The following is a 14,337-nucleotide window of genomic DNA, read 5'->3' as shown; positions in this document are numbered from 1 at the left end:
TCAGAAAAGCGATGAAGCGCCCAGTGTCTTTTATGACCGATTATTGGAGGCATACCGCTTGTATACCCCCTTTAATCCGGAAGACGCAGACAATTCCCGAATGGTTAACTCCGCCTTTGTCAGCCAAGCATACGGAGATATTAAGCGCAAGCTACAAAAGTTAGAAGGGTTTGCAGGTATGTCCATCACCCAACTATTGGAGGTAGCAAATAAGGTCTATATGAACAGGGATACAGAAAGTAAGAAAGAGGAAGAGCGCAAGATGCGTAAAAAGGCTGATATGCTAGCGGTAGCGATCGCAGGCGTAGATAAACGGGGCCCAGATAGAGGCAATAATAGATGGAGTAGGGAGCCTTTGAGTAGGGATCAGTGCGCGTATTGCAGGGAAGAAGGGCATTGGAGGAACGAATGTCCGCAAAGAGAGCAGTACGAGAGAGACCAACCCAGGGCAGGCTACGGAAACTTTAGAGGCAGAGCGAGAGGTAGAGGAGGCCCCGGAGGGAGTAATGGTTATAGAGGGAGTAATGGGAACAGAGGAAGTGTTAGGGAAGACAGGTATATTCCAGCAGCGCAAAGGTCCCGCGATAGAGAAGGTAGGGACTTTGTAGGATTGGCTGACACGGTCATGGAGGACTATTGATACCGACCGGGCTCCATCCCCCTTGGTCGAGCGGAGCCTATGGTCGATGTATCAATAGGGGGGAAAAGGAGTGCGTTCATGATCGACACTGGTGCTGAACATTCAGTGGTGACTAATCTAGTTGCTCCTCCATCTGGAAGGACTATTACTGTGATAGGAGCAACTGGAAGAAGTGCTGAAAAACCGGTTCTTAAAAGTCGACTCTGTACATTGGGAGGCCACGTAGTAAAACATCAATTCCTTTATATGCCTGAATGTCCAGTCCAATTGCTGGGACGTGATATGCTATCAAAATTACAAGCGCAGATTACGTTCCTACCGAATGGAACAACATCTTTAAAGTTTAATGGACCTTCAGGTATTATGACTTTATCCGTACCAAAGGAAGAAGAGTGGCGACTTTATACAGTGTTGACTAGCCAAAACCCTAGGAGTGATGAGACATTGTTTAACATACCAGGAGTTTGGGCAGAGAACAACCCACCAGGACTGGCCCGCAATATTCCACCTATAAAAATTGAACTGAAACTTGGGGTTTATCCAGTAAGCCTAAGACAATACCACATCCCACAGAAGGCTAAGAAGAACATCCAATCCTATCTGGATAAATTCATACGGTATGGTATCCTAAAATTCTGTACTTCCCCCTGGAACACCCCATTGCTGCCTGTTCAAAAGCCCGGTACAGATGAGTATCGACCTGTGCAGGACTTGAGAGCAGTCAATGATGCGGTTGTTAGTATACATCCAGTCGTGCCCAATCCATATAACCTGCTTGCTTTAATTCCGGGCGGGGCTACTTACTTCACAGTCTTAGATCTCAAAGATGCCTTCTTTTGCCTCCGAATTGCCACAGAAAGTCAATGTATTTTCGCTTTCCAATGGGAGAACGCTGTAACGGGCTCAAAACGCCAAATGACTTGGACAAGACTGCCCCAAGGGTTTAAAAATTCACCTACCCTATTTGGTTCAGCCCTAAGTCAAGATCTATTGGATTTCGAGTCCATCCCAGGAGAGTGTGTCTTGTTACAATATGTAGATGACTTGTTGATAGCAGCAGTTACAAAAGAAAAATGTCAGCAAGCAACGCACGATCTACTACATATTCTCTGGAAGGCAGGATACAAGGTGTCTAGAAAGAAGGCTCAGTTGTGTTTGCCAACTGTCAAGTATCTGGGATTCCATATCTCTGAAGGTCAAAGGATTATGGGGCCAGAGAGAAAAGAAGCTGTCTGCCAAATACCAATACCCAAGAATAGAAGACAAGTGCGAGAATTCTTGGGGGCAGCAGGCTTCTGTAGGATATGGATTCCCAGCTATGCGATACTAGCAAAACCTCTGTACGCAGCCATCAAAGGTACAGAGCACGATCCCTTCTTATGGACCCAAGAACAGCAAACGGCATTTGAAGATGTGAAGAAGGCTTTGATGAGTGCCCCAGCATTAGGTCTACCTGATCACACACGACCATTCTACCTGTATGTACATGAGCAGAGAAGAATGGCTGTGGGAGTATTGACACAGTACTTGGGATCATGGCAAAGACCTGTTGCCTACATGTCTAAACAACTGGATGCAGTGGCCAGCGGACTTCCACCTTGTCTAAGAGCCGTAGCTGCAGCCGCCCTGCTAGTAGCTGAAGCCGATAAACTCACTCTGGGTCAAGAACTTTATGTACGAGTCCCACATGCAGTACAGACGTTGTTGGATTACAAAGGAAATCATTGGTTTAGTAACAGCCGTATGACCAAGTATCAAGCAATGTTGTGTGAAAACCCAAGAGTGCATTTAGAGACTGTAAACACCTTAAATCCAGCTACCCTTTTGCCACAACCTACTGAAAGTCAACATGATTGTTTGGAAGTAATGGATGAAGTATTCTCAAGTAGACCAGATCTTCGTGATTTTCCCATCCAGAACCCCGATGTTCAATATTATACCGACGGCAGTAGTTATGTGAAAGAAGGGATTCGCTATGCAGGATATGCAGTAACAACAATAGACAAGGTGATAGAAGCTCGGCCACTGGCGAAAGGAACATCAGCACAAAAGGCAGAATTGATAGCACTAACACGAGCGTTACAACTGGCTGAAGGTTTAAGAGTAAATATCTATACGGACTCTAAGTATGCGTTCTTAACCACTCATGCCCACGGAGCTTTGTATAAAGAAAGAGGACTACTGAATTCAGAAGGCAAAGAAATCAAATACGCAGCTGAAATCCTACAACTATTGGAAGCAGTGTGGGAGCCGAAAGAAGTCGGTATCATACATTGTCGAGCGCATCTGAGAGGAGATGGTGATGTAACCAAGGGAAATCGGATGGCAGATGGTGCAGCTAAGCGTGCTGCTGAATCAGGAAGACAGGAGTATGTGGGGCATATAGCTGCTCTTATACCAACTCCACTGTCTCAATGGACTCCAGTTTATACAGCTCAAGAAGAGGAGTGGTTAAAGACTGAACCGGGAAAGTATTTGGAGAACAAGTGGTATCAGCTAGAAGATGGAAGAATAGTTATACCAGCATCACTAGCAGTAGAAATTGTCCAGAACTATCATAACGGGACACATTCTGGGAGAGACAGTACAGAAGAATCTCTCAGGAAACATTTCTACATACCAAGATTGTCCAACTTGACTCAGGCCATTGTACGCAGATGTGTAACGTGTGCTAAGAATAATGCAAGACAAGGACCAGTAAAGCCACCAGGAGTCCAGTTTATGGGGGGACTCCCCATGTCCGATCTACAAATAGACTTTACAGTGATGCCTAAATCGGGTGGACATCGTTACCTGCTGGTAATTGTGTGCACCTATTCAGGCTGGGTAGAAGCATGTCCTACTCGTACAGAGAAAGCAGGAGAAGTTGTGAGATTCCTGCTACGAGAAATAATACCCCGATATGGACTACCCTGTTCTATAGGATCGGACAATGGTCCAGCTTTTGTTCACCAGTGCCTACAACAACTGACTCATATGCTTGGTATAAAGTGGAGGCTTCATACTGCATATAGACCCCAGAGTTCTGGTAAGGTAGAGAGAATGAATAGAACTATTAAGAACCAGTTGGCTAAAATGTGTCAGGAAACCCAACTTAAGTGGAACGTTCTCTTACCTATAGCTCTATTGCGAATCCGCAGTACCCCTACCAGAAGGATGGGCCTCTCTCCTTTTGAAATTATGTATGGACGACCACCTCCCGTACTTGGTAACTTAAGGGGGGATTTGAGTCAGTTGGGAGAAGGAATTACCCGGCAGCAGGTTGTAGAGTTGGGTAAGACTATGGAGGAGGTACAGAAATGGGTACAAGATAGATTACCTGTGAATATTTATCCCCCTGTTCATAGTTATCATCCAGGAGACCAAGTGTGGATTAAAGAGTGGAATAATGTACCGTTAGGGCCCAAGTGGAGAGGTCCTTATGTTGTTCTTTTGTCTACCCCTACAGCGATAAAAGTAGCAGAAGTGACTCCGTGGATACATCACTCCAGGGTTAAGCCAGCAGCAGTCGATTCTTGGCAAGTTACAGCAGATCCAGAGAATCCCTGCAAGATCCGGTTGAAACGCACTACTCAGTTGGAGTAACGAGGAATTATTGTGGATTACAAATTTTATTGTTACAGGTGTGAGTGAGAAGGCCATAATAAAGCCTGTCCGCTTACCAACACATAGTGTATAAGCCAGGAAAGTCTCGAAGGGACACCTGTGAAGACGAGCAGAACTCCATTCCCTGCAGCCCTCACATCCTGGAAGCTGAGGTTCCATCGCACGGACGAAGACTGAGGATGACGGCGAAAGATGTGCTTTTGATTGTGTTTATTTATATGTGTTTTTATATTCAGGAAGGTAGAGGTACCGACACTCCTAGCTGTGAGGTATGCATTAAGACTACGAGAACAGGTAACCATATTTCCCAAACCCTAATTTGGCATTCACAATACGAGTGTAAAGGAGAGGTATCAAGATGTAGATACCTAAATATAGACTATAGTGTGTGCCATTTAGGAGTAGGAGAACCTAAGTGCTTCAGTCCAGAGTATCAACCTCGTACAATTTGGTTGACTCTCAGGAATGGAGATCCTCAGGGGACCCTAATTAATAAGACGGTGTTAGAATCCGTACATTCTTCGGGTGTTCTGCTATTTGATGCGTGTAAAGCAATATCGAGTGGTAGAAAACCGTGGAATGTATGTGGGGATCTTAGATGGGAGAGGACGTATGGGTCTAATGATAAATATATTTGTCCCAGTAGTAAAAATAAATATGTAAGTCCTAGATGCCCAAATAAAGACTATAACTTTTGCCCATATTGGTCTTGTGTGGGGTGGGCGACTTGGGGACAGACAGTAGATAAAGACATGATAGTGACTAAGTTGCCGACTAGCCCTTATTGTAAGTCTATGGAATGCAACCCAGTCCATATACTTATTAATAACCCCGACAAGTTCCTAGATAAGTATGGAAATTTATTTGGGTTTCAGATATACGGGACGGGTTTAGATCCTGGGACATTATTGTTTATAGGAATAGAGACTGATACGGTATCCTCCCAGACTCATCAAGTATACCATTCCTTTTATGAAGAGATGAGTATAGATAATAAGATCCCCCATAACGCTAAAAACCTGTTCATAGATTTAGCCGAAAGTATTGCCGGTAGTCTTAATGTTACCAACTGCTATGTGTGTGGAGGTACTAACATGGGAGACCAATGGCCTTGGGAAGCAAAGGAGGTAATGTCCGGTTCTGAGGCAGTTGACCAATTAATATCTACACAAGCCGATTATCATATGAGTGTTAGAGGTAAATCTGAGTGGAGATTAAAGACCTCCATCATAGGTTATGTTTGCATAGCAAGGAAAGGAATAATGTATAATACTTCTGTAGGAGAATTAACTTGTCTAGGGCAAAAAGCTTATGATGATGATACTAAAAATACAACTTGGTGGTCGGCTTCAAATGTCTCAGAACCATCTAACCCGTTTGCTAGATATGCCAGTTTAAAGGATGTGTGGTTTGATTTATCCATCACATCTACCTGGAGAGCCCCAGCAAATTTGTACTGGATCTGTGGTAAGAAAGCCTATTCGGAGCTGCCACAGGACTGGGAAGGGGCATGTGTGTTGGGTATGCTCAAACCATCCTTCTTCTTGTTACCGATTGAAACAGGTGGGACTTTAGGTGTTAAAGTGTATGATGTGAATCATAGGAAGAAAAGGGGACCCTTAGAGATAGGCACCTGGGAAGATAATGAATGGCCTCCCCAGCGTATCATAGATTATTATGGGCCAGCCACGTGGGCTGAGGATGGTACCTTTGGTTATAGAACCCCTATTTATATGCTCAACCGCATTATAAGGTTACAGGCGGTGGTTGAGATTATCACTAACGAAACATCACAAGCGCTCAATCTTCTAGCGAAACATAATACCAGGATGAGGACAGCAGTATACCAGAATAGGTTAGCCTTGGATTACCTTTTGGCAGTAGAGGGAGGTGTATGTGGGAAGTTTAACCTAAGCAATTGCTGTCTCCAAATAGATGACGAAGGGCAAGCAATAGCTGAGCTTACTAGCCATATGGTTAAACTAGCGCATGTGCCTACTCAGGTATGGAAAGGGTACAATCCAAGTAGTTGGTTTGGTAGCTGGTATGAGTGGTTTGGAGGGCTTAAGGCAGTGGTAGGTGGAGTCCTACTGATTTTACTGTTGTGTCTACTCCTACCGTGTCTTATACCCCTAGTAGTTAGGTCTGTGCAAAGCCTGATAGGAAGTATAGCAGAGAGGAAGGCTGCTGCACAGATAATGGCGATATATAAGTATAAGGCTCTAGATCAAGGAGAACCAATGCAGGAAGATGAGTGTTAAAAGATTCACATCATAAGATAAGTCTGGTCTGGTTCAAGGTAACTTGCGGTGTAAGCAAAACTAAGGTTATGTGATGCCTCAAGTAATTGTAAAATATCAAGAGGCATCAAAGGGGGGAATGTGGTGGAATCTCGGTAAAAATAAATTTAGTAGGCCGAGATTACCACGTGGCATGTGTACGTGCATATGCTGACGTATCGATCAGATGGTTGCACGAGGCAAGATACGATCAGTAGTGTACGGAGCATGTGCAAGAATACAGGATATAGTATTCCCCCTCCTCCATTGTGCTGGACAGGCCATGCGGTCAAACAGGAAGTTAATTCTTATTTGGGTTGATTGGTTGAGAGAATGTGCGGGTGGAGCTTAATATGGGAGGAGTTATATGCCTATATAAGGAGCCTGCACTATTGTCCGGGGCTCAGAACTTGCTGTATTTTGGTGACATTAGTCCCTCTGAGTCCCGATCGGTGATCCAATAAAGAATCTCTTCCTTCCTGAAGAAACCTGTGTCCATCTCTCTGTGCTTGGCTTCCGTCAGTTTCTCCGGTATCATAGCTGCTTGTTATTCTATGTAGTCATATTATTAGAACATTGTTCTATGTTGTAATATTTGCTAGTTAGAAAAAATATTTTATCAGGAAAGCTACAGTGAAATTTCCATTAGTTTTTTAAAGTACATCCCTGTTATTATCCAGTCCAATGCTACACCATGTATCAACTGCAAAAGAATGGCAGGCACGATTAATCCTATATATTATTATATAATAACAGTATTATTACCTTATTATATAACATTATTTTATAATAAAAATCCATATTAACATGTAATGCGTTATAAAAAATATATACTTGCGGAGGTTCTAGTTTCAGCACTCTGGTCTTCATTTAAATTGAAGCAAGCAGTTTACATATCAAGACGGCTTATGCATTATTGGGGTACAAGGGACCCTTCTCTGGAGTTAACCCTTTCTCCCATGGAGATTATCAAAATTGTGCTAATAAAAGCTTTTGGTAATAATTACAATATCTATTCGAGCAAAAACAAAACTCTGAAATTTGGTTTAACCGAATAGTGAATATTTGGTTGAACCATAAGTACATTTGGTTTACATCAAATGTGTAAGCACATAGCTGCCAATTCTATCTAATCCTCATTGCAATTGAGCATTCAGTTGTGTATTTTCATTCTTGGATATCAGACATTCATTCTAATTTGGAGGTTATATTAGAAAATCCAGTTATGAATAAAGCTTGAGCATTCTGAATTCGGATGGAAGATGCCAGATTAGTTTGATAATCTCAATTGGAGGCATGTGGACTTTAGTGAAGAACCCTATTCATATGCATTTTGTAGCTATGATGGCTTCTGTAATCATTTTCTTGAAAACGCCTTCAATGAGATCTGTCATCAAGTTTTACGTTTTGTATTTTAAAAGTTTAGTACATATAATTAAATAATTAATATTTTCTTAAATTATGTATATATACTTTTTTTTTTATTTAGAGAAAATTCCTTTTTTCTGTTGGATAAGACTATACTGTTATCAGACCACCTGTTACTAAACCTAAAGTTGAGCAGAAGTTGCAGTTGCAGTTGCTTATCTGCTAAGCCAGATAAAGTGAATTTGTTTTTTTAAAAAGTGCATATACAACGTTAAAAAAAAAAAAAAAGTTTCATTATATGTAATAAACTTTTAAGAAATGAAAAGTGAAAATGTGATGATAATTGTTCATTAAGACAGCTCTTCCAATTTTGCAAAGACCTCCAGACTGGACATGTCCACGTGGGCGAGGGGAGAACATTACAGGAGACAAACTCAATATTTTATACCATCTTTAATCTGGTGACCTTCTCCAGCTTCTGGTGTTTCACCCACCAGGAGACCTTGTCACTATTGTACTCTTACAGGTGAGACAACAACATTGAGGGCTATGGATGAACGTGAAGACCATGGGCTCCTCTATAAAACCCATTCAAAAAATAAGAAGATGCCTCTTTTCTACATACACAACTATCAACAGCTGTGGCTTTTCACAAAAAATGACAGTGGATGCTCTGCCTTTTGCCAACTTTTAAAAACCTAGTAGTCTCTACTTTACTTTATAAGAACAATTGATTGTGATGGAATTTCAACGATTATATCTTTATTGTTACGGGCAGCAACCACACTCTTCAATAATCAACAGCCAAGGCACAAACCGTACCAAGTTTGGTACAAACTCTATATACATGTAACAAGAGCAAAAGATGCTCCAGGAGCTCAAAAGTTAATCAAAGGCAGTTTTAATGGACCTCAAAGACAAGGCTTTTGTCAAGTTTGATACATGGAATTCCATTAAAACTGCCATTGATTAATCCATGAGTGTCCAGGCCATCTTTTGCTGTTATTACATGATTATATCTTTATTTCAGAGGTGAAAGAGCTTCTTTAATAAAAAATATTGATTGAAAAAAATATTAAAAGCAAAACAGTATATTCAAAGCTACATGTACACAAATAAAATGTGCAGCACAGCACTATGAAAACCCTCATTGTATATTAAAGAAAATAAATTCAAAAAAATAAATAAAATACAATCAAGCAATGGTTGACTGTTCACTAAACACTGATTCAAACTTCCCAGAGAGCAAATATCACCATCATTTGATTTTTTTTTTCACAAATGGTTAGAAATGTTCTATAATCTATACTGACAAAACAATCAATACACTTTACTGTAAAAATATTATTCCTAAACATAGCTAAATATGCTTACCATAGATTCACTAAGAAAACATGTTCGATTTCCTGCAAGATCTCCAATTCCCGGAATACATTTCGAACTTCATCGCGCTCTATGCACTGTTGTTTGTTCATATATTTCATGGCATACATTGTTTCGGTGTCCTTTTTCTGAACTATACAAACCTACAGAAATGAGAGCAACAATAACGAAAGGAAGAAAATATCGTGAGTTAATTTTATTATATAGTCACATGAACGTAGCTTTATTAAGTGTTTATAGGAACAGACAATCAAGAGTTAAGTCCATATTTTATACAAATTCATTTTTTTTTGTTCTGAGAAATTTTATAAGGAAGTACTTTACTTACACAAAAGAAAACAAAAATTATAAATAAAAATGTAATCATTTGAGCAAACTTATTCCAACAGGAAGTTGCCAAAACATTGTTATTCCCCACATGTTTTAATTTTTTTGTAAAGTATATTTTTGATACTTTGGAATTTTTAATTATCTGGTGTTATATAACACTTATTCTTTTCCTGAAAAGCCACAGGAGGCAAGCGATTTAAGCGATCACCTGTAAATTTTTCAGGGATGGTGATTCAGGGTTCAGGTGCCATAGCCGTATCTTCTGGAAGGGGCACTAGATTGGCAGCTACATCATACATAGGTGCCCTTGCTTGATTTTGGAATTCTTGGACTGCTTAAGTCAGGTTGGTCACTTGTCTCGTTAGGGTGTTGAGTATTTCAGCCAGGTCTTCAAGCTCCATTTTATGGCTCAGTTATTCTGTCGGGTTCACAGTTTAGTGGATGGAGCCCAAGATGAAGAGGAGTACTGGAGGCAATGGACCAAGTTTGCCGCAGTACAAAAGGATCAGACAAAGAAAGTAGTCGAGGAAGCCAAAGGTCAGGACAGGCAGCACACGTTCAGAAGCGATGATACAGGCAAGGGTCAATATTTCACTGGGCCGCCTTTAGATTTGATTACGGCACACATTTGCTGTGGCATTGTTTCGATAAGCTTCTGCAATGTCATAAAATATATTTTTGTCCAGTGTTATTTTTTCACCAAGATCTTGTATTGATGATGAGAAGAGCAGGACCACTGCGCAAAGTATTCTCCAGCACATCCCAAATATTCTCAATGGCGTTAAGGTCTGGACTTTGTGGTGGCCAATCCATGTGTAAAAATTATGTATCATGCTCCCTGAACCACTCTTTCACCATTTGAGCCTGATGAATCCTGGCACTGTCATCTTGGAATATGCCTGTGCCATCAGGGAAGAAAAAAAGTCCATTGATGGAATAACCTGGTCATTCAGTATATTCAGGTAGTTGGCTGACCTCAATTTTTGGGCACATAATGTTGCTGAATCTAGACCTAACAAACTGCAACAAACCCAGATCATAGCACTGTCCCAACAGGCTTGTACAGTAGGCACTAGCAATGATGGGTGCATAACTTTATCTGCCTCTCTTCTTACCCTGATGCGCCCATCAATGTGGAACAGGGTAAATCTGGACTCATCAAACCACATGGCCATCTTCCATTCCTCTGAGTCCAATTTTTATGCTCCCTAGCAAATTGAACCCTTTTTTCCGATTAGCCTCACTGATTAGTGGTTTTCTTAACGCTACACAGCTGTTCAGTCCCAATCCCTTGAGTTCCATTCACATTGTGCATCTGGAAATGCTCTTACTTTCTCTATTAAACATAGCCTTGAGTTCATAGTTACATTGCTGAAAAGAGACTTGCGTAAATCCATTTCAGCCTTCCTCACATATGTTTTTGCTGTTGATTCAAAAGAAGGCAAAAAACCTAGTCTGAAGCGCTTCCAATTTTGCAACAAACTAGGAAAAAATTCCTTCTTGACCCCAAAATAGCAGTCAGATGTCTCCTTGGATCAAGCAGCTATTACTAATTCGAAATTATATCCCGGTATGTTATGTTTTTGTAAGTATTTATCCAATTGCAGTTTAAACATCTGTATGGACAAAACCACCTCTTCAGGCAGAGAATTCCATATCCTTCTTGCGCTTACCATAAAAAAACCTTTTCTTTGCCTTAGATTAAATCTCCTTTCTTCCAGCCTAACTGCGTGACCTTGTGTCCTATTTATAGTCCTGTTTATGAATAGATTTCCAGATTATGGTGTGTACTGGCCCCGGATATGTTTGTATAATGTCCCCTCTCAGGCGACGTTTTTCTAAACTAAAGAGGTTTAAATTTGTTAACCTTTCTTCGTGACTAAAATGCTCAATTCCTGTTATCCATTTTGTAGCTCGTCTCTGCACTTTTTCTAGTGCCATGATACAGGTGCCCAAAATTGCACAGCATATTCAAGGTGTCGTCTTACCAGCGATTTATAAAGAGGCAAAATCATATTTTCATCCTGAGAATTTATGCCCCTATTTATACATGACAAAACCTTACTGGCCTTAGCAACGGCTGATTGACATTGCATATTGCTGCCTAATATGTTGTCTATAACAATTCCCAAATCCTTCTCATGTGTTGTTATCCCTAATTCACTACCATGTCTACTGTTGTTTTTCTACGATTTGATTTCACCAAACGTTAAATCCATGTGGCGACTTTTTTTTCTCCGGCCAGGCAGTGTATATTTGCCATGATTTTTTCCCCACGTTCTATGAGGCATAGGAACTGTTTTGACAATGATTTTATTGTAAGCAATTTGTTCTTGTAAAGACTGCATGCAGACACAGCAGGAAGCCTGCACAAAACTACTTTAAGGGTTAAGTGAATCCAATATTTAAATAACTATAATAAAAAGAAGAAAATTATTATTGTAAAAGGATAGGTGTTCTCAGTTTTTATACATCCGCTATAATACAGTATGAGAAGAAAAAACAAAAGTTAAAAAATTATAAAAAACAAAACAAAAAACTAATAGGTCACCATTCCTCAACACATCAAAATATTAGATTTTATTAGTGCCAATAGATCAAGCTCCCTGTTGTTTCTGTTACAGCTTAACAAAAATGTTGCATATCTGCTGGCACTAACAAAAGATTGCATTTTAGACTGCTGTTTGTGTTTTCTTTTTTCATGCTGTTTATAAAAGTCAAAACATATTTGTAAGCTACTGTAATGTTAAACCATTTCCTTTTCACAATTTACACAAATACCACACTATGCCATTTTGTTTCTTGTAGGACCTTTTGCCAGTTATTTAATTGTAACTATAAAGAATTGGTAAAATATGTTCACAGTAGACAAATAAAGTGTTCCACAAGCAGTCGTCATCTATCAAACCTTGGGCTCAGTGAGAACATTTTTTCCCCTGAAATATAATTCCTTAAGACTGTCATTCATAGAACAGTGCATGAGGTTACGGACTGCACAGGAAAACATTCATTATAACACACTGACAGACACTTAATATGAGCTTTACATCGCAAGTCAGTTATAAAACATCCTGTCAGCAAATTAATTGGAATAGAAAATGGCTCAAGGTATGCAGCCTACAAACACCTGCTTATAGGCACAGAGGGACCTCACGTGGAGTGTATACCCTTATGCTATTTGTACCAAAGAATATTCTGAGTTTAGCATTATCATAAGTCCTTATGGGCAAAGAAGTCAACATATCAGCACTCTGGAGTGGCCAACACAGTGTTAAACATGTTTTCAGTTTCTCAATTGTTTTGTTACAAGTATAGGAATATTGCGGGAAAAAGGTTATGTCCAGGCAACCGCACTCCTCTATCCCATGGGCAATACTAGTTGTAGTAAATAAGTAAGGGCATATATGTAATGCTAAGGTATTTATTATTGCATGTGTATTGTGTCTATGGGGAGAGGTCACAACTATTGCATAATTTAATGTAAAAATACAGAAATGTATGTACAGCAGCAGGATACAAATAATCCCATTATTATTAGCATTTGTATAGAATTAACATATATCGCAGCACCTTAATGTTATAGAAATGGTAAATGTAGATGTTAAGAATGCCCTGCTCAGACAAGCTTGCAATGTATGAGGATTTGAGGTAGGTTAATCTACCGTACTTACTCGAATCTAATGGGCACCTTTATTGGCAAATAGTGTTGTAGCGAACCCGGAATTTTCGGTTCGCGAACGGCGAACGCGAACTTCCGCAAATGTTCGCGAACCGGCGAACCGCCATTGACTTCAATGGGCAGGCGAATTTTAAAAACAACAGGGACTCTTTCTGGCCACAATAGTGATGGAAAAGTTGTTTCAAGGGGACTAACACCTGGACTGTGGCATGACAGAGGGGGATCCATGGCAAAACTCCCATGGAAAATTGCACAGTTGATGCAGAGTCTGCTTTTAATCCATAAAGGGCAGAAATCACCTAACATTGACACCTGTCCTCAAAGCCCAGCCCTGATACACACTGACACAGAGCAGAATAGAGACTGTTCCCCCTACATAGGGTCACTTGGCAGATATGGATTGACACCTGTCCTCAAAACCACTGATACACACTGACACAGAGCAGAATAGGGACTGTTCCCCCTACATAGGGTCACTTGGCAGATATGGATTGACACCTGTCCTCAAAACCCCTGATACACACTGACACAGAGCAGAATAGAGACTGTTCCCCCTACATAGGGTCACTTGGCAGATATGGATTGACACCTGTCCTCAAAACCCCTGATACACACTGACACAGAGCAGAATAGGGACTGTTCCCCCTACATAGGGTCACTTGGCAGATATGGATTGACACCTATCCTAATGATCCCTGATACACACTGACACAGAGCAGAATAGAGCCTGTTCCCCCTACATAGGGTCACTTGGCAGATATGGATTGACACCTCTCCTCAAAACCCCTGTGTCAGGATCGGGACAGGGATCCAACACGCAAAGTACAAACAGGACAGGATACGTATACCGGACCTTAGAATGGCCGGACTAACGTACGGAGAGTAAAGAGAATGGTCAGAAACAAGCCGAGGTCGAGGGAACGAGAGGACAGGTGAGCGAGGAACAAGCCGGGTCAAGGATACCAGAGGGAAACAGAGTAAGTCAAACTAGCCGGGTCGGAACCAAAGGAATAACTGAAATCGCCAGAGCACTGTGTGACTAGACAGGCTAG

At 40.8% G+C, this 14,337-nt stretch overlaps 1 protein-coding gene across 1 annotated transcript in view; it reads right to left on the bottom strand.

The window, feature by feature from the left end:
• Positions 1-14,337, bottom strand: part of STK32C (serine/threonine kinase 32C) — a 268,447-nt gene that overhangs the window by 33,719 nt on the left and 220,391 nt on the right. Inside the window, exon 3 of the mRNA XM_063433558.1 lies at positions 9,268-9,419. Within this exon, the coding sequence (XP_063289628.1) occupies positions 9,268-9,419 (152 nt within the window). The remainder of the gene's footprint in view (positions 1-9,267; positions 9,420-14,337) is intronic.

This window comes from Pelobates fuscus, chromosome 10 (genome assembly GCF_036172605.1).
Source record: "Pelobates fuscus isolate aPelFus1 chromosome 10, aPelFus1.pri, whole genome shotgun sequence".
In the NCBI taxonomy this organism is placed as follows: Eukaryota; Metazoa; Chordata; class Amphibia; order Anura; family Pelobatidae; genus Pelobates; species Pelobates fuscus.
Note: the sequence above shows the minus strand (reverse complement) of the source record. Positions and strands in the feature narration are given on the sequence as shown.